The sequence below is a fragment of the Eurosta solidaginis genome, chromosome 1 (genome assembly GCF_040869045.1).
Source record: "Eurosta solidaginis isolate ZX-2024a chromosome 1, ASM4086904v1, whole genome shotgun sequence".
Taxonomy (NCBI): Eukaryota; Metazoa; Arthropoda; class Insecta; order Diptera; family Tephritidae; genus Eurosta; species Eurosta solidaginis.
This window is the reverse complement of record NC_090319.1, coordinates 56029096-56054152: the sequence shown is the minus strand read 5'-3', so window position 1 is coordinate 56054152 and position 25057 is coordinate 56029096. Positions and strand designations below refer to the sequence as shown.

Genomic DNA, 25057 nt, shown 5'->3' with positions numbered 1-25057 from the left:
CACTTTTCTTTCTATCCCATTGTCTTCTACTTTATCCTCCATTTTTCTTCTTATTCTTGCCGATCCCTTATTCCATTTCTCACCTTCACACTCCCCCATCTCTCGTTCTCCCTCTCTATACCACTCCCACGCTAACTCCTATTCCACCCCAACTCCCACATTCACTTCCACTTTCACTCCCACTTGCACTCTCACTTCCACTCCAACTACTACTCCATCTTGATACCACACGCCAATATCGAGCATACGGGTGTCGATTAATATAAATTTCCATGGTTTTTCGGTTTCGTTGGTTTCATACTCGCAAATAAATAGTTCCGAATAATACTGATTTTGGCCTTAGAAAAAGCTGTTGTTTTATGCAGATCGATAAGCCCCAAGTTCAGGATACGGTAGATGGGCTGACGTACGGTTAGGAAATTTTAATTATAATCTCGACAGGCTAGCCTGGGAATTCGATTGCGTCGAACTAGTCAGCACAGGAAAGGCTGGACAGACACTATCTCTTGTGTGGCTATTGTAGAAATCACTGGCTTTACTTGGGTTAATTTATCCCTGCTTATTGGAGTGAAGATGATAACTAGTCACCGTGTCCAAACCCATTATCGGGGTTACCAAGTCATTTGCCTAGGCTACGAGATCCTCCAAAAGTTCGCTTACTACCGCAACCCAAAGTAGAGGAGACAAGACCAGAGCCTCTTCGACTCCAAAACCAACCATGACTCCTTGGATAGCTCCAGGCAGAAAAGTGTTCAACGCCCATTCCATCTATGGAAATGCGCCCAATCAAATTTGCCGTGGTCTGGTAGTAGCATGTTCCACCCACCACACCGAAGATCCTGAGTTCACGCGCCGGGCAAAGCAACATCGAAAATTTTAGAAACAAGTTTTTTCAATTAGATAAAAGTTTTTCTAAGTGCTGTCGCCCCTCGGCAGTGATTTCGCAAACACTCCCAGTTTATTTCTGCCATGAAAAGCTTCTTAGCGAAAGCTCATCTACCATGTAGGTCCCGCGCCTCCAATTTGTAGGAAAAATTAAAAGCAGCACGACGCAAATTTGGAAGTGAAGCTTGGCCTAAAAAATCTTCGAAGGTTATCGCGCCTTACATTTATTTCTTTGTTTTACGTTGCAAAAATTCTGAATGTGATATCAATTTCACACAGACGGTTAATGAAATTATTATTCACTCTTATTGAACTCAATCTTCCGTTAAAAATATCTCATTATTTCTTTATTGAATATCTAATGGAGTATAGTCGAGGTTTACTTGCCAGACGGACTTTTATTGCCAAAAATTTAAAATTTTTGTGGTACTGCTGGCGGATGCTCGTTAATGAAGCAAGAGGTCATGTGTGAAAAGTAAAAATTAATTATTTCACTAAACAAAAATGTACTTACATAAAGTTTTTGTGTGAAATGGGTATAACCCAATTTTATGGCAATTAACGTAAGTGGTGGTTGGTCAACGAACCAGAACTCATTAAAACTGCGTTCAACTAGAAAATTGCAATTTTTTACAAAGCCTTTTCTCGCCATTAAATTGAGAAGTTCTGTGGTACTCATGACTTCGAAATTTTTAAGTTAGTTCCCTTTTGAGCTAAATGTGTGATATGTTCGCTAGGTGGGGATTATCGGCAATATACTAACGATCTTCACATACACTTTTAAATTCAGTCATCTAACATAACGCTCCACTGATATCTCTTAAGCTAGCTAAAAATTTCCAGCCCAATCAAAAAACGAGACCGTACTAAATTGCACAATATTTAATGCTAATTAAATACGGGTTAATTAAATTTATTACACTTGTATCTTAAAAAATATCGTGGGTTGGGCTAGCTTAAGTTTACACTCAAGTTTACTATAAAGTTTAAGCTAGCCCAACCCTCGACATTTTTAAAAAAACAAGTGTAATAAATTTAACTAACGCGTATTAAATTAGCATTAAACATTGTGCAATTTAGTACGGTTTAGTTCTTTTTGTTTGGGCTGGAAAGGTTGGGCTAGCTTAAGAGAACTCCTCCACTGGCTCTATTCTGTCGAAACGGAGCCAAACTTTAAATGGTCTCACCCAGTGGACCTCTCGTATCTCTGCGGTAGAACGCAAAAAGTAATTTTTAAAAATACTCTTTCAAATTCTGTTCCCTCTGGCGTCCCACTGGGCAGTCATCACGGTCCAATTCTGTTCTTGCTATTTATTAATGATATCTGTACCACAATAAAATATTCCAAAATTTTAATGTATGCTGATGATGTAAAACTTTTTACGTCATATGCGTCTATTGAAGAACGTAGGTCCCTTGCTTCAAGCGGATTTAAACTGCTTGGTTGCTTGGTGCAACGCAAACTCAATGCCGCTGAACCTCAATAAATGTAAATTCATGTGCCTCTCTCGAAGATCTTTGCCAGTAGCCTCTTACGTAATTAATAATTTTTGTCTTGCAACAGTAAATTATTTTGCTGACTTGGGAGTTAAGATGGATGCTAAACTTAGTTTCAACCTTCATATTATGGCTACTGTTAATAAGGCTAGAGGTATTCTATCATTCGTGAAACGATGGTCTAAAGAATTTAGTGACCTTTATGTAACTAAAGCCCTTTTTACCACATTAGTTAGATCGATACTAGAATACGGATCAATAGTCTGGAATCCGCGATATCAAGTTCATGCAGATAGACTAGAGTCAATGCAGAAGACAGGTTTTACTTTTTTCTTTAAGGAATTTTCATTGAGAGTGGGTATAATCTTCCACCTTATACTAGTCGGTTAAAGCTTATCAATCTTCCAACTCACGCAAGTCGCAGAGAAATGATAGGCGTATTATTCATGGCTAAACTACTGAATGTACTGATTTCTAGCCCTTTTCTTTTGAACGAAGTAAACTTCAATGTCCCATCACGAGCGCCAAGACATTACAAACCTCTTCTTTTGAGGCAGTGCAAAACTAATTTCAAATTAAATGAACCTGTTTGTGTCATGATTTTAACTCTCATTCGAATTCGTTTGATATAACAGATTCACTTTTTACTATAAAGAAAACTGTCCTATCCTATCTTAACTCGTAATAAAATAAAAAAAAAATCTTTATATAAAATGTTCACTTATTTAACAATGTAGTATATGTATTATTTCCAACTGTTATGTATAATACTCAGCTGATGTATTTATTCTCTAGCTGAGCAGTTTTAGATCTCACCGCTTAACAAACCTCCGCCTATCAACAACTCGGCAAAAACAAAATCCGTGCGTCATGCGGTTGCGCCCCTCGCGTCGGTTGGGCGGGCTTTGGAGGGTATTTATCCATTGGGTTTATTATTATTATTATAGATGATGACAATTCATCAAAACTATAAAAGAGCTGATTGCACTCGTTAGAACAGTTTCATTAAAGACTCGAAATCGCACATCACTAGTGCGTGCAATGTTCGCATATTTGTTTGCAAGATTTTAAAGGCGAAATATAATCAATAATCTCATTTAAAAAAGAATTTTATTGATCTGAATTTGTAAATATGAAAAATAATGAAATATAGTCCAATTTTAACAATAGTCTTAAGACGATTTCTAATATTTTTTCACAGCGCTTATTTTTCGAATTAATTAAATAGTTTGTTAATTTTTTTGTGTTCAATGAGGAAGCGGAAGCTTTACAATTAAAATTTGACAAGATATGTAGGTATGTACTTTTAAAAATTTGGAGGAATTTTTGTTTTACTTATTTTTTTTTTTTATATTAACTGTGACAGGGTATCCGGATACCGAACCACTGTCAGATGTTTGTGTTGCTAAAATAACGAAATATTCCTTATACGCTATAACGAACTGATGGAGAAAGTAAAATACTTCTGTGTTATGTGGTAGAAGGTGGAAATAACTACTGTGTTCCAAGTAGACATTACACCGAAAGAAGTGAGGCTAGTAAAATCAACAAATGGAGTTTGTTGCTCTTGAATCAATAGACATTCGATAAAATTGATTGCAAGTTAATTTAATGGAGCTTTTTGTTAAAAGAAGAAATTTGTTTAGTATTTTCAACAGAAGTACTCTATTCTTGCATGCCACTGTGTAAATGAAGCGCTATCCAACTCCGTGGCTTCCCGGCATAAACAAAAAATTACTTTTTTCTCAAAATTGAGTTAGTGCGCGATTCGATATCTGTGAATGTTAGTCTTTCCAAAAATGATCAATTTACACTGTAATATCCAACACTCATTGGATAACGTCGACATTTCTCAACCAAAACAACAGCATTTTTAAATTTTGCAACTTAAACAATGATATTGTAAGGATTTTAGGGAAACTCCGCTTATTTTACACCTTCTGTAACATTCGAATCGCTAAATTGTCGAATAAATCACTCCAATATTTAGTATTGCAAAACTGGTCTTTATTAGGATTGCTTTGAGAGTAGTACTTCACAAGCAATAGCGTGTTTAAATCAAAACTGATTACTGACCACTCAGCTTGCTCTGCTTTTATACTCTCTGTTGCCTTGTCCGCATATTTCTCCAAATGTCTAGACGTTTCTCCTTCTAGAATCTTCTACTTGGTTACCAGCCATATGCGTGTGTATATGTGAGTACTACTTCGGCTGATGGTGAGCATCTCTCTGTTACCTTGTATGTATGTGGGTAAATGATGATTAATGTGATTATGTAGCTTGCTTTAATGTTTTTGTTGTTGTGCATTTATTTAGTAATTTTAAAAAATTCGCCACAATATCATAAAAAGTCATTAAAGTTGGCAACTTTTGAAAAACACTCCAAAAACTTTAAGGTTGATATTCTCGAAAACAGCTGGAAGTGCCTTTTTCGATTATGCCGGAAAACCACAGAACTATAATATCGCACAACACGATCAACTCAAAAAATTACAATATTCATAAAACGCGACAAACTGACTGCCCCTACCACATGTGCGTCAATTCAATTTTTATTTTTTCAACGTCGTTTCTTCCTGCTTAGTGGAGGTATTAATAAATTGAATATACAGTTCAGTAGGTATTGAATTGGGAAGACCGCAGGTAGTCATAACATTCAAATTTAGGATTTTTGAGATATCTCCCTATTGATCCAGATGTGCGATATGAGCCGAGGACTACTCAGCATTACTGATTAGTAAATAGCCGTCACGATGGGTTGATTCGGCCTTTGAAAACTATTAAGAAAGTTTGAGCTCCAATAAGAAAACTGCGTGCCTTGTAAGAGAACGGAACCACATTGCATTTTCTAGCGCCTGCCAAAAAAAAGGAAGTAGTTAGGACACGCTGAATCCAGAAATATTCCCTCTAAAGCAGAGCTCTTCAAAATTGAAGCTGTGGCTGTATTGCTAAGAGTAACATGGTCGTGGTTGTAACTGTTTAGTCATTGATCAACGGGCAACAAAGCAAGACGATTACACGCATTGTTTGCTAACATTCAAAGTTTTTACACAAGAGTACCAAAGAATTAAAACAAAATAAAATGCTTGAATTAAAAACCTTCAATATTCCGCGCATGAGCTTTTGTTTGTAAAATATTGTGGCGAATGTTGACATCACTAGGCTGTTAGTAAATAAAGGCACAACAACAATAAAGCAAGTTGCCACTCTTGTGTACATAAACAAATCAATCATCATTTACACACATACATACAAGGCAACGAAAAGATACTCACAAACACATGTAATCATCAGCCGAAGTTGTTACTCACACATACACACGCATATATGTAGCTCAATTACCAAGCAGGAGACACATCAGTTCTAGAAGGCGGAACGTCTAAACTTTAGTAGAAATATGCGAATGAAGCAACGGATAGTATAAAAGCAGCGCAAGCTGAGTAATCAGTAATCAGTTTGATTTAAACACGCTATCAGTTGCGAATTGAGTATAATTGTGAAGTATAGTTGTACTACTCCCAAAGTAGTCTAATAAAGACCATTTTGCAAGACGAAATATTGGAGTGATTTATTCAACAGTTTAGCGATTCGAACGTTAGCAGAAGGTTTCAAATAAGCGGAATTTCCCAAAATTCGTTACAATATGTTATTTCCAAATGCGTAAACAAACAATAATCTCCTTCGATGTTGCTCCTCATTATCTTTTCTTTATATACGAAGCATGAGGGAACACTTAGCAAACATTCTACTAATTGATATATGAATTTTATTTGCAAAAGTACTTAGCTGTTCGGATATTACAAGCGGTTAGGGCACAAATAGCTGCCTAACAAAGTCATACGAGAAATATAACTCAACTGCAATCGCAGTTTTTTGATTAATTAAACTCCTGATCTTACCTAGCTATACGCTTTCAACACACAAAAGGATCTATTTATACAACTGCCATCAGCGCAGCGGTCTGCGTTCAAAATTAACAAATTAGAGACTGCACGAACGCTCAGCTTCGGCTTACAGAATTTGCATATTCGTTGAAATTAATATGAATATCACAACGCATATTGTTGTTGTAGGAGTGATTCGCCCCATCCAATAACGTGCGATAAATCACTAATTGTAAGCAATACCCTCTAACGGAAATTCCGAGGAAACTTGCAGTTTCAACTTAGCTGGGCCAAATATATATGGGTGTTAGAGGCGTTGGTTTCACATTGCAAGTGAAAAGGTGGTTGGTGTCTGTGGGGACACGTATCCAGATTGAAGTTGGGCTAGAGTGACGCGCGTCTCCCTGGGGAGCTGCTTTCTTCAGCTGCGAATTTAGGGTATCTCGGTTTGACAACGGGGTACTCCGGGTGTTTGTTGCCATAGTAAAGTGGCGACTTTTTGTGGATCGCTCTGAGATCGTTTTTGTGCTTCCTTCTTCATACGGCTGACTCCTTGAGTGGCGAGTTTCTTTATAGTGCTTACGGAGATAACTTCTCCAGTTTCCAAGGCGGGGCCTCTTCAATCAGGTGTCTGTTGGGATGCCCAGTTGTCTGGCTGTTCAACACAAACTGTTTGCCCAGCATTTCATTCCTCTCCTTTATGGTTTATGGGGAGTATTTTCGCATCGCTATGTGGATGATGTTCTGAAGACATAAGGAGACACCCCGTGACAGTTCCGATCGCGCTGTTTTGACAGGCTGGCGCTTTCCTTCATTGTGTTTCTTTTAGGCGTGTAACATAAAAGCGGCTGGCCAACTGCTTTATAAGTGACCATGAGCGTTTCTTTGTCTTTTCCCTAAGTTCTGCCAGCGAGGGACTTGATGATTTTATTACGGCTCTGAACTTTAGGGACAATTGTGGCTGGCTGCTCGCCAAAAATTAAAATCACACCCAGTATTGTTGGGGTTAGGACAGCAGGTAATGTAATGCCATTGACGTGGATGTCCAATATTATCGACATTTACCGCGTCCACGCTGTAAGTAAAAAAAAAACTGGAAAGACTAAGGAAATATTCGTTAATTTTATAGCAAAGCTCGTCAATGGATGGGCCAGGACCGTGCAGTCATCGGCTTTTATGCCTTTATCGTGCAGTCATCGGCGTAGGACGCAATGGTAACTTTTTCTTGTGGAGAAGGCAGCTTCGATATGTAACAGTTAAATAAAAGTGTAGGGAGGACACCATACTGCGGCAACTCTTGTTTAATTCTTCTGGGCTTTGATGTTACAGATAATTTGCAGTTCACTTTTTGATAAGACTAGCGCTACGAGTACTGCTCTATGATGGGGTTCTTGGTTCAGTCCGCAATTTATTTGTGTGTTGATGACGTTTAGCGCGGTAGTGGTGCTATGTAATTTTCGAAAGCCATGCTTGATTGGCAAGTCGCAAGTTTGCGGTTAAATAAGGGAGCAGTACGATTTCAAGTGGACGGAGACAGATTGAAGACGAGCGCCAGGTATTTTAATCCCTCATAGCCAAGTTTTTCAAACATTAGCATGGCAATTCCGTTCGGGTGTACTGCTCTAGATAGTTTAGCAAGTTCGGTAGCTTCTTTAACCTCTGTGGCGGCGATGGTAATAGGATACACGCTGTGTTTATGCTTATGTGCGCGTCTGTTGACCGAGGAATGCTTACGTATTGCCGGTAGAAGGCGTTCGCGCATTTCTTTACTGCTCATAGCATCCTATAGCGGCAGAATTTTGCTGTCTTACAAGATCACGCTCTCACGTTAAACTTGCAGCCTCCGTTAGAAAGTTTGGTCATCTAAGCCCATGGTGAGCCTGCATAAAATTTTATGAAAATAAAGCAAAAACGACCAAGATGTAGTAGATTCTAACAAGTAGAATTCTTACTTCAATAAAACCGTTTTAAAGACCAGGTTAGGTTAGGTTAGGTGGTAGCTGCCTTAATAAGGGGAGCTCACTTGGACAACATGAAGGTCCGTTGTGATACCACATGCAATTAAATAAAGGGGACGTAGATATAGCTACTAAGAGAATCGTTGGGTAGAAACGATAAAGCTCCAAATGATACCGATCTCAACTTTGGATAAATCCGCGGGAGATCCAAGTATGTCGCGCCCGAAGTACTTTCGCCTAGTTCTGGCAAAAGCAGGCCAATCAAGCATAAAGTGATTTGGTGATTCCACCTCATCATACTCCATACAGCTGCAGCAGGATTAAGTTTCCAGTATATTGAGCCGTACCGCATGGATACACATGGGACAGTACCCTGACAAAACCCCAATGACCATTGATAGGTGAGCCTTAGTGAACCCAATTATTTCAGCAGACTTCCTGCCATCCACTTTCGGCCAGAAAGAGCTTACTACCCTGCAAGAGGTGGTGTCCGCCCAAAGTTTGCTGAGCTGACTTGAGGCCCAGCTATGAAGGAGCAATCTACAGGTGGCCAGCGGAATCCCGAAATCCCTACAGCCATCTTCATCCGGTTCAGTTGTACCGATGCGGGCTAAGATATCCGCTTTAAAGTTACCCGGGATATCACTATGGCCCGGGACCCAGATAATCTTAATTGTAAAATAATTCGATGCAATCGCAAGCGAGGTCAGACACTCCCAGCCCACCCTCGATCGCACTGTAGTTGATCTCAAGGCCTTGATAGCCGCTTGGCTATCAGAGTAGATGTTAAATTCCCTAACCGTCGTAGCACTGGATATCATTTCATCCACCGCATCCTTAATCGCAGCAACTTCCGCTTGGAATACACTGCAGTGATCAGCCAACTTAAACTTGCTGCTTACATTTAGCTCTTGACAAAAGACCCCCCACCTACCTTTCCATCCAACTTCGACCCATCCGTTTAACCGGTCCCATGCCCCAGGTAATTCCTCTTCCTCACTCCTCTCTCGGTGGAATGGCTGGAGTGAAGGTTGTATAGGGAGCAGTTATCGGCATACAATAGTCCGTCCTGTCCGGGATAAATTCGAATCTGGTAAGAAGGCTAGAGTGTCCAAAGTCAGAAAGCCCATAGCCCATATCACGAAGCCTGACTAAGAACAGGGCCGCGGCCGCCTTTCCCGCAATATCTACTGGATATATGTATGTTCAGCATGACGTTCAGTGCCAAGATAGGTGTTGTTCTGAGAGCACTGAAACCGATCAGCGCCGTCCGTTGCACGGACACTAACATTTTGGAGGTGCTCGCCGTTTCCAGTGCTTTCCACCAGACCAGCACCCCATAGAGCAGAATCGGTATAATCACCATGTCATAAAGCCAGTGTACCACCTGGCGAGAGTCCCCATCTCTTTCCGATAACCCCCATGCAGCAGTACAAGGCAACCGCGGCCTTCCTGGCCCTATCTTCCACATTGGGTCTCCAGAACAGTTTCTTGTCCAAAACAATGCCCAAATATTAAACGCTATCATAAAGTAACAACGGTACTCCTCCAATCGAGGGAGTTCTGACATCGGGCATCTTATAGCTCCTTGTAAAAAGAACAAATTCCGTTTTTCCCGGGTTGACCGCCAATCCACATGATTCAGCCCACCTAGCCACAGTATCCAGGTAGCCCTGCACAACATCGCGCAGGATGCCCAGAAATTTGCCTCTGACTAGGATAGCGAGGTCATCTGCATAGGCAACTACCCGACAGCCATTGGCTTCCAGCTCCACCAGAAGCTCGTTGCTACCACAACCCAAAGCAGAGAAGATAAAACACCCCCTGTGGCGTGCACCTGCACACCTTCCTCTCAATTATGGCCCCTCCCATAGAAGTTTGCTAATAAATTCAACCAGAGCCGCCTCTACTCCTAAACCCACCAGAGCTCTTTCGATTGCCCCCGGTAAGACATTGTTAAAAGCCCCCTCGATGTCTAGAAAGGCACCCAGAGCAAACACTGTGTTTTTAAGACCAAATCAACGTTAAATAAACCGAACGTCCGATTTGATTCGATTAAAAAATCTAGAACAAAGTACAGACACCTTAATGCGCTTACTCACTCGTTAAATGCAATTAATCATGCAAGATAGTGTCAGCGTCATTTGAACTTAACTTGACGCTGGACGCATGCGCTCGGACAAGTTAACAAGATAGCAATCTGTCACTATTACAGACAAAGTATGTTGTGCGATTTCCTATTCGTATTTAAAAACAAGTAAGGAAGGCTAAGTTCGGGTGTAACCGAACATTACATACTGACATTACTTACTCAGCTGTGAGCTTTGAAGACTAAATTGTCTTTTTCATGTATACATAATAATTATAGCTGCGTTGGTCTCGTAGATGGTTTATAAGTGGTTTTTAATTCCATATCACATACGTTTGGGAAATATCGACCAAATTGTAGACCAAGGGTGACGTTTTTTAGAACAATTTCCCTTCATCCTTTGTCAAATAAGGGAAAATCGCCATGTAGGAAAATGAACCTAGGGCAACCTTGGAATGTGTTTCTATGGCAAGAGTATCCAATGAAAGGTATTAAAGAGGGTTTTAAAAGGGAGTGGCCCTTAGTTGTATATGTAAATGCGTTTTCGAGATATCGATCAAAATGTGGACCAGGGTGACTTAGAACATCATCTGTCTGGTACCGCTAATTTATTTATATATATAATACCACGAACAGTATTCCTGCCATGATTCCAAGGGCTTTTGATTTTGCACTGCAGAACTTTTACCAATCTAATCACCATGTTTTCGATATCGAAAAAGTGGGCGTGGTCATAGTCGGATTTCGCCCATTTTTAATACCAAGATAAAGTGAGTACAGAAAAGTACGTGAACCAACTTTAGTAAAGATATATCGATTTTTGCTCAAGTTATCGTGTTAACGGCCAAAAGGAAGGACAGACGGTCGACTGTGTATAAAAAAACTACGCGTGGCTTCAACCGATTTCGCCCATTTTCACAGAAAACAGTTATCGTCATAGAAGCTATGCCCTTACCAAATTTCACAAGGATTGGTAAATTTTTGTTCGACCTATGGCATTAAAAGTATTCTAGATAAATTAAATGAAAAAGGGCGGAGCCACGCCCATTTTTAAATTTTCTTTTTTTTTGTATTTTGTTGCACCATATCATTACTGGAGTTGAATGTTGACATAATTTACATATGTATATACACAAAAGGTATTAAATTTTTTGTTAAAATTTGGCTTTTAAACAATTTTTTTTAAAAAGTGGGCGTGTTCGTAGTCCGATTTTGCTAATTTTTATATAGGACACATGTAGTAATAGGAGTAACGTTCCTGCCAAATTTCATCATGATATCTTCAACGACTGCCAAGTTACAGCTTAAAAAACTTTTAAATTACCTTCTTTTAAAAGTGGGCGGTGCTACGCCCATTGTCCAAAATTTTACTAATTTTCTATTCTGCGTCATAAGCCGAACCCACGTACCAAGTTTCATCGCTTTATCCGACTTTGGTAATGAATTATCGCACTTTTTCGGTTTTCCGAAATTTTCGATATCGAAAAAGTGGGCGTGGTTATGGTGCGATTTCGTTCATTTTAAATAGCGATCTGAGATGAGTGCCCAGGAACTTACACACCAAATTTTATTAAGATACCTCAAAATTTACTCAAGTTATCGTGTTAACGGACAGACGGACAAACATGGCTAAATGAATTTCTTTTTTCGCCTAGATCATTTTGATATATACAAGTCTATATCTATCTCGATTAGTTTATGCCGTCACGGGATACCGTTATGCGAACAAAATTAATATACTCTGTGAGCTCTGCTCAGCTGAGTATAAAAAGTGGATGACAGAGGTTAACCTTTTCACACTATATTTTACCGAGATTCCATCTGCTTTATTATTGTTGTAATATATCATAACGACGTGAGTTAAAATTTATTCGGCTTGTCATTTGAGTAATTTCACTTTTATCTGCTGTGATACGGGTCCAGCTTTAGATTAGTCATAGTTTGCATGCATATCATGCATGTATATCATGCATGTATATCATACAGAAGTGAGGCGAGTTGTTGTTGTTTTAAAGTGTTCCCCTCCAGACAAGCACGTTTTCGGCCTGCTCCTTAAGATAAACGACTGAGTATTTTAAATTGCAGATCTCATAGTACTTGCTGTGGTATTCTCATGGGATGCGGTACTGCGTCAAGCAGTTGTCTGCTGGCATCGCTTGGTTTATGACATTCAACTGAAACTTCCCGTTCAGAATTTTCACCTTACTAAGCGCATACCTTCAGATTGGAATTTAAGAACAAAAGAGAGGTGATGTTGTCTACTAAATTGACCTACTCAGTACGGCGTTAGTCCTGCTAAATCTACTATCGACCAGATTTTTGCCATACCCTTAATATATGAAAGCACTCTCGATAAAAAAGTCGACACGCGCCATCTTGTTGTCGAGTCCAAAGTAGCTTTTGACAGCGCTACTTATGTCTAAATTTTATTTTTCTTCTTACCTTGTAAAGCTTTGCCAAATGACTTTAATCCTTTCATCATCATCGTAAGGATTGTGAAGGACCTCTCCGATTCATTCAAAACTTAACGAAGCTTCAGCTTCAGGCGATTGCCTAACATTTAATTTCTCTGACAATGGTCCTTTGTAACCGCACCAAAAGTTCTGCTCTCTCAGGTTTAGATATAAAGGCAAGAAAAGGGGGTGTTACGTTGAAGGAAAACACAGAGCGAAGTATGTACTTGCTATCATTAAAGAAATAATCGGTGATTTAGCGGCATGTTACTATTGATGGATATGGATATGAAACTATGAAATACAGGTTTTTCTGAGCTTTGGCTTTCTCCACAGTTCTCTTCCATGTATCCAGGGCCATAGCAATATTGCGATAGTTGATCACTACCATGCTTTTTGAATCTTCCTCTACATCATCTATAAACCGCGACTGAATGTGTCCATACTCTTACCAGAATTTGTTTGGCGACCAAACAGAAAAACCAAATTAGGTACCAGGACTTATGTTATAGAATAACTCCGTCCATTTCGCAAATACTAGAAGTTTTTTAAGACCTAGCTTAATTGCTGCCTCGAAATATAGCAACTCTACCGCCCCTAGTAACTGGAGCGCAGCACACGAACACAAAACGTGTGCAACTGTTTCTTCCTGCAGCTCGCACTTCCTACATCCGCTGTTACTGCCGAAGCCCAACTTATATGCATGTCACGCCAGATGGCAGTGTTCAGTTAGTATGCCCATCGTGAGCCTTAAGCCTTCTCTCTTTAGAGATATAAGGCAACTTTATGAGTCTAGCGTAATAGGATTTGTACATGATCTTAGAAACTTTGAAACCCCGCGTTACTGTCCATGCCTTTCCTGCTATCTTCTCTTACTAGACGCAAATTCTAGAAATTAACATTTAATGACCCTGGGTGGTGTTATGCGAGTAAAAGTAGACGTTCCAGCCAAGAACGTGTGTATTAACATCGATACCCATATTTGGTAGCAGAGGAAGTTAGAAAATATCCACTAAGCTGAAAGAGTGAAGTGAGAGAAGACTTGGTCTTCGTATTTTTAAATTGCGTTACCTCAATACTGTCCATTTCGCTACTAAACCGGTTATTTTTTGCAACTCAATGCCCAAAGATTGTAGCTTATGTATTTATTATACATGCTACAAGCAGAGCTAATCAGTAAGGTAAATAAATTTTCAACTACCGCAATAATTTTAACCGCGGCCTGGTCGTTAGTCAGGCTTCGTGATATGGGCTATGGGCTTTCTGACTTCCGACACTGTAGTCTTCTTACCAGTTTCGATATATCCCGGACAGAACTGACTATTATATGCCGATAACTGCTCCCTATACAACCTTCACCCCAGTCATTCCACCGAGAGAGGATTGGGGAAGAGGAATTATCTGGGGCATGGGACCGGTTAACTTGTTCACGGATGGGTCGAATTTGGACGGTAAGTTCGGTGGGGGGTCTTTTGTCAAGAGATAAATGTAAGCCGCAAGTTTAAGTTGGCTAATCACTGCAGTGTATTCCAAGCGGAAGTTGCTGCGATTAAGGATGCGGTGGATGAAATGCTATCCAGTGCTACTACGGTTAGGGAATTTAGCATATGCTCTGATAGCCAAGCGGCTATCAAGGCCTTGAGCTCAACTACAGTGGGATTGAGGTTGGTCTGGGAGTGCCTGACCTCGCTTGCGATTGCATCGAATTATTTTACAATTAAGATTATCTGGGCCCCGGGCCATAGTGATATCCCGGGTAACTGTCAAGCGGATCTCTTAGCCCGCATCGGTACAACTGAACTGGATGAAGATGGCTGTAGGGATTTCGGGATTCCGCTGGCCACCTGTGGATTGCTCCTCCATAGCAGGGCTTCGAGTCAGCTCAGCAAACGTTGGGCGGACACCACCTCTTGCAGGGTAGCAAGATCTTTCTGGCCGAAAGTGGATGGCAGGAGGTCTGCTGAAATAATTGGGTTCACTAATGCTCACCTATCTATGGTCGTTGGGGTTTTGACAGGGCACTGTCCCATGGGCATTCATCTGGCACGTCTCAATATACTGGAAAGTTCATCCTGCTGCAGTTGTATGGAGGATGATGAGGTGGAATCACCAAATCACTTTATGCTTGATTGCCTAGCTTTGCCAAAGCTAGGCGAAAGTACTTCGGTGGCGACTCACTTGGATCTCCCGCGGATTTATCCAAAGTTGAGATGGGTATCATTTGGAGCTTTATCGTTTCTACCCAACGATTCTCTAAGTAGCTATACATATCTACGTCGTCGTTATTTTATTGCATGTGGTATCACAACGGACCTTCATATTGTCCAAGTGAGCTTCCCTTATTAGGGCAGCTACCACCTAACCTAACCTAATAAACAAAACTGAAACTAAATAAAAAAATACCAATATGGATAGTTTTTTTTATACCCAGCGAAGGTTTTATATGAAAATTACCTACGTTGGGACTTGAACCTGGGACCTGCGCCATGTTAGGCTAGCACACTATCCACAATACTACAGCGAACAGTTGTTTTTATTGCTTGCACAAATTGTTATCTGAAAAAAAAAAAATTGATTAGTGGCTAATCTGTCCAAATATTAGTACATTTTGTTGTTCATAGTTGTTGTACGCTGAGTATAGATGTAGTGATAAATAAAGGAAACAGTAATCAAAGCTTTTAACACGAACAACAACAGCATAACAAAACCGCACAGAATTCGAATTTGAACTTGAAATTTTATTATCACTTCACTAATGCGCAAATGATGTGCTGTACAGTGGGGTCGATCAATAGAAAAAGTAGGCAAAATTTTAAAGCCAAGTAGGTTTTAGTTTTCTGTGAAATGGTGAAATGTATTCAAATCTATGAAATAAGCGATTAGACGGTAACGAAAATACCGATAAGTTGGCAAACTCGGGTGCAGCACTCGATTAATCGACGGTATATGTGCCAATCCGTTTGAGGAAATCAAAAGGAGACAGGAGTTGCTTTTATGGTCCATCAAGCAGAAAAGGCGTGGACAGAAGCGTGGGTCTGTAAAATTTCTACGATCATGTGCAAATCCTACGACGTTAGACTCACAAAGTTGCTCATACATAACTCAAAAGATAATAATGCTCACGTCACATGCTTAAAAGTTAGGCCTCGTGAGGAACAGTAGATGTAGGAGGTAGAAAGAAAGGTTTGAGCACGTTTTGTGTTCGTGTCCCATGTTTCCGAAGTCAAGGCTCCAGTCTCTACTTGGGGCGGCTGAGCGGAGTTTGCTATAAGTTCTGGTACCTCATTGGTATGGGGCGAGGTATATCTTTGTCTTTATTATTTTATGATTTTTTTTTTGTGTAGAAAAAATGCAGGGGCGGGAGCAGGAGTGGAAGCAGGGGAGAGAGGGAAAGAAGTACGAAGTGAACGAAAAGATGAATGACGAAGGAAGGAGTGGATGTGAGTTGGAGAGGCGAGGAATAGAAAAGAAAAATTGTAAGGTGCGATAACCTCCGAAGAGATTTTAGGCCGAGCCTCTTCCAGTGGACCTACTTGTTTTATGCCGACACCAAACGGTATCTGCAAGGAGATGAGTTTTCACTGAGTGCTTTCCATGGCAGCAATACACTCCCAGTGCTTGCCAAACACTACCGAGGGGCGACCACGCTTAGAAAAATTTTATTCTAATTGAATAAACTTGTTTCTAAAATTTTGATGTTGCTTTGCATGTGGCGTGAACCCAGGATCTTCGGTGTGATAGGCGGAGTACGCTAACACCACACCTTGGCGGCCTATTCCACGGAGAAGAGGAATAGAAAAGATAAATGTAAGGCGAAGGGGGAGAGGAAGAAGAAGCGAGTTATGATCATGGAGGGAAGACCCTTTTTATGTCTTTAGCTACGCTTTCAAAATAAATGTAATTTGCCCACAGAGTAACAGAAATACACCATTCCTACAGTGATTATTATGACCTTGACGTGCGTCTTCATATTGAATATAGAGCAGTAATATAAAAATTTCACAAAAGATTGAATTGAACAAATTAGGGATTTTCCGCTTATTTGAAACCTTCTGCTGATGTTCGAATCGCTAAACAGTTGAATAAATCAGTCCAATGTTCAATAATGCAAAATGGTCTTTATTAGACTACTTTGAGAGTACTTCACAATAACACTTATACTTCACTAATTGCGTGGTTAAATCAAACTGCTTAGTCATGCCTCAGCATGTACTGCTTTTATACTCTCGGTTTCCTCGTTCACCCATTTCTCCTAAGGTCTTGTAATTTCGTGAACTTCATGCTTGTTTACCAGCTATATATATGTATATTTGTAGTTTGTATCCATATGCGTGTGTATATGTGAGCACTACTTCGGCTGATGATGACATGCGTTTGTGAGTATTTCTCTGCTGCCTTGTATGTATGTGTGTACATGATGATTGCTTTGTTTACGTACATACTAGTGGCTGCTTGGTATCGGCTTAGTGATGGTAGTATGACTTAGTGATCATAATATTCGTCACAATATAGTTTCTATTTTATTATGAAAAAAAATTTTTTTTTTTGCATCTTCGCCATTGAGCTCAATCGGACTCACTCTGCTGTTTTACACATATAAAGCTATGCAACGTTTCTGATACTGGCAACTGAGAGTGTCGTTTACTCGTATTTTGAACAGGAACCGAAGATAACAAATTTTAAAGAAATGTGACTAGTAAAATCAACAAAGCGGACTTGTAGTTTATTTATTTATAGTTAATTCAACCGAGGTTGTATCAATATAACCAATTTCTTAAGTATTTTCAAGAGAAGCGAAACTCTTGGTCTCAATTTAACAATATTCTGTAAAAATTACAGATTCTTAATCAATTTCAATGATTTTTCTGTTAAAAGACTTGACTTCGTTGGTCATTTGAACAGCCAACAACTGTCATTATTATGAAAGCGCATTAGCTAATTTTAAAAAGAAACTTACGCTCACGGCGCTTTAATTTTATAACCATGAACCAAAGAAATCTGTCATATCCGCAGTCTGTTATTATAATGCTAACGGAAATCTGTTATTTTAACAGTTTTTATTGGTATTCTTAAGGTGGCAGTAACAATTGTAAGGTTAACTCTAGCTCATTTACGTATGATGAAACTTTTTTGTTGATTTGACTTGAGCGTCAATTCAGAATAAAACAAGTAAAGGTGTCTAAGTTAGGGTGTAACCGAACATTATATACTCAGCGTGAGCTTCAATTGTACATTTCATTTCAGATAAATTACTTTTCTACATAACACGTGGCACCGCCCGTTTAAAAAAAATTTCTCCCCATTTCCTCTTACAATAAAACTTGATAAGTGAAATATCATTTATTCAAAACTATTTCTTGCTAAGTTATAGCTTATTATTCTAGTCTACGACCCCTTTAAACTTGTTTTATATCTAATTTGCCGTGGTCTTTACCCGATCCCGTCCATTTTTACTAGAAATATTTTCTGCTATAGGGAAAATGTGTGTACCCATTTTATTACGATCCGTTAATTTTTCTTCGAGTTATGGTTCCCGAAACATAGAAAATTGCTTAGCCATAAAATGGGAGGTGCCACGCACATTTTTTTATACTCAGCTGAGCAGAGCTCACAGAGTATATTAACTTTGTTCGCATAACGCTAATCCGTAACGGCATAAACTAATCGAGATAGATATTATATCAAAATGATCTGGGTGACAAAAGAAATTCATTTAGCCATGTCCGTCCGTCCGTCCGTCTGTAAACACGATAACTTGAGTAAATTTTGAGGTATCTTGATGAAACTGGGCGCTCATCTCAGATCGCTATTTAAAATGAACGAAATCGGACTACAACCACGCCCACTTTTTTGATATCGAAAATTTCGAAAAACCCAAAAAGTACGATAATTCATTACCAAAGACGGATAAAGCGATGAAACTTGGTAGGTACGTTGACCTTATGACGCAAAATAGAAAATTAGAAAAATTTTGGACAATGGGCGTGGCACCGCCCACATTTAAAAGAAGGCTATAATTTGGCAGTCGTTGAAGATATCATGATGAAATTTGGTAGGCACGTTACTCCTGTTACTATATGTGTGCTAAATAAAAATTAGCGAATACGGGTGACGAACACACCCACTTTTAAAAAAAAATTTTTTTTAGTCAAATTTTAACAAAAAATTTAATATCTTTACAGTATAAAGGTAAATTATGTCAACATTCGACTCCAGTAATGATATGGTGTAACAAAATACAAAGATAAAAGAAAATTTCAAAATGGGCGTAACTCCGCCCTTTTTCAATTAATTCGTCTAGAATACTTTTAATGCCATAAGTCGAACAAAAATTTACCAATCCTTGTGAAATTTGGTAGGTGCATAGATTCTATGACAGTAACTGTTTTCTGTGAAAATGGGCGAAATCGGTTGAAGCCACGCCCAGTTTTTATACACAGTCGACCGTCTGTCCTTCCGCTCGGCCGTTAATACGATAACTTGAGCAAAAATTGACATATCTTTACTGAACTTAGTTCACGTACTTATCTGAAGTCACTTTATCTTGGTATAAAATATGGCCGAAATCCGACTATGACCACGCCCACTTTTCCGATATCGAAAATTACGAAAAATTTAAAAAATGCCATAATTCTGTACCAAATATGGAAAAAGAGATGAAACATGGTGATTGGATTGGTTTATTGACGCAAAATATAACTTACGAAAAAACTTTGTAAAATGGGTGTGACACCTACCATATTAAGTAGAAGAAAATGAAAAAGTTCTGCAGGGCGAAATCAAAAGCCCTTGGAATCTTGGCAGGAATACTGTTCGTGGTATGACATATATAAATAAATTAGCGGTACCCGACAGATGATGTTCTGGGTCACCCTGGTCCACATTTTGGCCGATATCTCGAAAACGCCTTCACATATACAACTAAGGCGTCCACCTATAGAACTAACACCTTTCATTTGATACACATGTCATACAAACACATTCCAGGGTTACCCTAGGTTCATTTTGCTAAATGGTGATTTTCCCTTATTTTGTCTCCAAAGCTCTCAGCTGAGTATGTAATGTTCGGTTACACCCGAACTTAGCCTTCCTTACTTGTTTATTTGAAGTTCTTCCTATTTATTGTTATAAATCAACTTGGGGAAATGAAATACCATATAAAGCTCTTTTTCGCAAAGATCTAGCTTATTTTATTTGTCCACGACCCTTTTAAAAATCTTTTATATAAAAGTGGGCGTGGTCCTTAACCGATTTTGTTAATTTTTCTTCAAAGCATTCCTTTTAGTAAAGGCAACCGCTCTGCCGAATTTTGTTACGATAGGTTTAACGGTTTTTGATTTATGATTAATAATATTTGTAAAACTTATTTTATCACAAGTGGGCTGTGCCACGCCCATTTTAAACAAATTTTCCAAATTTTTATCAAGAGTCTCAATATCAGTACACATGCCAAATTTCAACATTCTAGGTATATTATTTACTAAATAGTCAGGTTTTTGTGTTTTCCAAAATGTTATATATATATAAAGTGGGCGTGGTTATCATCCGATTTCGCTCATTTTCAATACCAATCTATTCTGGGTCCAGATTCGTGTTCCAAATTTGGTGAATATATCTCAATATTTACGCAATTTATCGTGCTAACGCATGGACGGACGGACGGACATGGCTCAATCAAATTTTTTCCAAGCTTAATATTTTTGATATATATAAGTCTATATCTATCTCGATTCCTTTATACCGGTACAACCAACCGTTATCCAATCAAAGTTAATATACTCTGTGTGCAAAGCACGCTGAGTATAAAAAAAATTTGAGAAATTGATTCAACAGCTATTTGCAATAGATACAAATTTATAGAAATTTTAGCCGAATCAACCCGTAATTCAGTAGATTTTACAAGTTTTTTTTCTTTCAGTATATACCCACTGCCGAAACGGGATAGTAAATCATAAACTTAAAAGGTTGTGGGGTTTGATGGAAGTAGTCATTCTAGCGGGAAGCTCAACGTGGTGAAAAGAGTAAAGGCCTCGTCAGCATTTTATGCATGTAAAAGAATGTTGGGGTGTACGTGGGGTCTATCTCCCTCTCTGTCATTGGATATATATTGCGGTTGTGAAGACCCATCATATACGATGGAGTCCTTATTTGGTGGAAGGCCACACAAAAGAGAGCGTACATCACAATCGCAACAAAACGGACTAAAATAGTAGGAACACTGTAGAAAAATTGCTTAAACTGAAGCCGCATCAATTTTCACATTGACAGCCAAGCAGCAATTAAGGCTATAATATCTCATAGCACAACATCTAAAAGTGTGTTAGAGCGTAAGCAATCCCTAGAAGGAATCGAGATAGGGAGAAATATATATCTATACTGGATCCTTGAGTATGTGGAAGTAGATGGAAATGAAAAAGCGGATGAGCTAGCTAAACAAAGCACATCGCTCGAACCTTGTACCGTAGACGCCCCAATAAGATTAGGTGAGAGTTGCACATGACCGACCAATCAAGAAAGGCGTAGACCCAAACGCGCGGCAGCCAAGTGTAGAATATCATGTGCAGGTTTTACTATTTTAGGCTAACAAAGTTACTCTTATCATTAAAAGGAGAGAATTGTATGATCTTGACGAGTATTCTGACACTGCCTTCTGGCGTCAGGTTGAAGGAGGAAACGATCGAGCATGTTTTGTACTCATGCCCTGCGCTCGCCAGGCTCAGATTCGAGCTATTAGGAGTGACACAGCTATCTGATGTAGGAGTAGCAAACGTTATAGGTCATAGAAATCTTCTAGTATTTGCTGGCCAGTTCAACCTAAGCCAACGTAGCCTGCGGCTTCAATTCGGATAGACTTTATTTCTCGCAATTTTTTATGTTATGATCCCTGATTTTAGGTATTTTGGCTATGTGTTTGTAGTGCTCAAGTATTTTTGGAATTGTTATTGTATTTCAGATTATTTGCGTGCCTAATGGCAAATAAATTGAATAAAATACTGTTCAAGTACTGCCCAGCTATTGAAATGAACCAATTTTAAAAAACACGACTCGAAAAGATTTTTAGGCCGAGCTTCTCTTAAAATTTGCGTCGTGCTCCTTTTAATTTTTCTACCAATTGGCGGGACCGGACATACATATTTTACTCCGACTCCGAACTGCACCTGCAAAGCAAACGAATTTTCACTGAACAGATTTTCATGGTAGAAATACACTCGAAGTGTTTGCCAATTCACTGCCGAGGGATGATATTAGAGAAAAATTGTAAAGTTTAAAAACGGCGATGGTTACAAAACACTACTACAAAAATCCGATGTTACTAAGCTCTTAAGCGCGCCTATAAATATTCCACACAATTAGGATTAAATAGCATATAGAATTAGTATACACCTCAATTGTGAATAAAGGAATAGCAACAAAAAAGCAATACTTAGAGACCAATTGCAAAGCGAGCAGCGGGGCATTCATATGGCTGAGGGGTTAAAGGCATCTGCCTTTACACTAGTATAAAGTATGAATGTTGGAAATTTCGAGTTCAATACTCAGCTCCCGAGAAGCTAGCTGATAAGGAAGTGGAATTCAGAAACATGTCCTAGTAACCATCGCCCTTACCCCAGTGGCTAAAATACCAGATTCAAGGGGCTGTGTAGCGTAACCCTTCAAGTTGCCAGCGCAATATATACAATATATAGCTTCTCCAAACCCAATTGTCAACCTCACCTATCAGCGGCGAATCCTGTTTCACTAACAGACGAGGCTTTGGCGACCCCAAGCTCCTCATGTAACTTGGGGGTGGGGTGGGAGGGATGGCCTGAAGGTTTAATGTGGCCATATAAATTGTTCCCGAGATGGTCGGGCTAGCTCCTTAATGGTGCTGTGTTACCAGAGCGTACCGGATCTGTATCCGGCAAAGGACCATCACATCGATAACACTCCCCAAAGCCTTCGGGGAGTAACCTTATCGCTACAACAACAACAACAACCATCGCCCTTTGTAAACTTTGCAATTTTTCTCTAATATCAATAAACATTTTTGGTAAATTTTCGATGTTGCTTTGTGCGGGACTTGAACACAGGACCTTCGACATAGTAGGCGAAGCACGCTACTACCAATATCACGGCAGCCGACATACATACATAAATAGCTTTGAATTGAAATTTTTATTTTCATATTTTAAACTTTCACATACTCTATTTACAGACGATGCAGTTGTAACATCGGAAGCGAAGCAAAGGCCAGTAAGGCATAGTAAGTGTCAGGATACGACAAAAGAAGAGAAAAGAGAGCTAAAGCAACAACAACTCCTGCCTTTAAGTAGCATAAAGCAAGCGGCTGCCAAAAAAGTAGCTGATGCTCCAACCGCCCGCCGTAGCACAAACGAAGCAACTGCGACTGCCACAAGCACAACAACAACAACTACAACACCCACAAGCAATAAAACTTTAATTGCAACTCTAACAACACCAACAACCAAAGTAACCTCAGCAACTCAGCAAAAGCCAAACGCACCTCAAATTAAAGAAGAGCAACCGAGAGAGCGACAACAAGCAAGTCGCCACAGCAGCAGCACAAATAAACACAACAACAACTCCACAAACCACGCAGCACAACCAACAACAACAAGTAGAGCGCTTGATAGTGAAGCTAAAGTTATTACAAGTTGCGCTTTTGTGATAACATCTTCACCACCGCACACAACAACTAGAAGCGTAGCGCCAGCGACGTTAACGGCTGAAACGCCGGCACCGTCGTCGTCGCCGCCAAAAATAGACTCGCCGCAAGCGAGCAATAACAACAAAGTAATGAATAGTCACGTTACAGCGACTCAGCATAGCGGACAGACAACAGTGGTCGGTCATCATCGCGGCTTCTCACAGCCATCCGTGACAGTGGCGACCAATTCAGCAGGTGATCCATGGTTTTTACAATCCACCGGGCATCAAATGCCACCTACAGCACCTTTGCGACACAATAAACGTCCAGCCCCACAGCCAAATCACGCTGCTGGTGGTGGTATAGGCGTGGGTGGTTTAGTTAATGCGGGTGTCGGCAACGTAGGCATCGGTTTATTGCATCAACAAGCGTTAAGCCAGTCACAGCCGCATATTGTAGCACCAAATTTACCGCCGCATCATCACAATAATGTAATTATTTTCACTATAAAAAATAATTTTGCAATACATATGTACTTAATTAACATTTTTCTTCTCTTTTAGAATCAACACCACAATCCAATCCATTTGTCCTCGCATACACTTAATAGTCATAATTTAATATCAACAGCGATCAGCGCTAATCATTCACCCAAATCTCCCAATCAGCAGCATCATCACCAGCCGCCGCCGCCACCGCCACCACAACAGCAAGCGTCACAATTAGCCGGCACAACAGTGGCACAACAACCACATACACATACCCACTTGTTATCAACGTTTACACCAGCCTCCTCTGCTATTGCTGGTAATTGTGCAAGTGCAGGTGGTGCAACAGCCGCCGCAGTTGCAGCTGTCACCCAACAACAACAACAGCAACAATTGTTACTATTATCAAATAGTAGTAGTAACAACAATAACCACAATAATCTGATGTCATCATCGTTGAATGCAGCGCAGCATAGTGGTGCCCTTTCATTACATGAACGTGGCCTGCCACCAAAGAGTGGTGCTCATATTGCTGGTCTACATGGTAGTAATATGCTGTTACAGCAATCGCAAGCACTTGCATCGCTAACGAGTAGCCAACAGCAAGCACAATCTGCGTTATCCCTTAATACAGCTGGTGGCGGTGGTGTTGGTGGTGGAAGTATTGGCGGCGCTAGTATGTCCACATCGTTGCATAGTTTCGATTTAAATGGTGGTGGTGGTGGCGCTGCTACCAATGTTTGGTCAAGTAATGCTAATTCAACAGCGGTTGCCCTACACTCACCCACTAATGCTTTAGCAGGCGCCAATCAACACCATTCACAGCCGCAACGAAAGTGTGAAGTGAAACTGAATGCTATGCCGTAAGTATACCAATGCATAAAGGTGTTCTGCGCAAAAATAATATGGATCAGACCCCCGTTTTCGGAGGGACCCGGGGTAATTTTTTGGTTTTTCGTTAATATCTTTTGAACAAGTTAAAATTTTTATTTTCCGCCTTCGGATTATTGTTGTCGAGGTCAATACGCGTCTTTATTTATTTATTTATTTATTTATTTATTACGACTCTTAGAGCTTGTTCAAAAACTTAAAAATTTAATTATGACAAATGTATCACGAATGCATTTAAATCTCAACAACTATATCAATTAATCG

General features: G+C 39.7%; 1 protein-coding gene across 3 annotated transcripts in view; it reads left to right on the top strand.

Moving 5' to 3' along the window:
* The window catches only part of Csk (C-terminal Src kinase), a 130120-nt gene that overhangs the window by 82839 nt on the left and 22224 nt on the right, over window positions 1–25057 (top strand). For all 3 annotated transcript variants that reach the window (XM_067791211.1, XM_067791218.1, XM_067791203.1), the window contains 2 exons: window positions 22962–23905; window positions 23978–24765. In XM_067791211.1, the coding sequence (XP_067647312.1) occupies window positions 22962–23905; window positions 23978–24765 (1732 nt within the window). The remainder of the gene's footprint in view (window positions 1–22961; window positions 23906–23977; window positions 24766–25057) is intronic.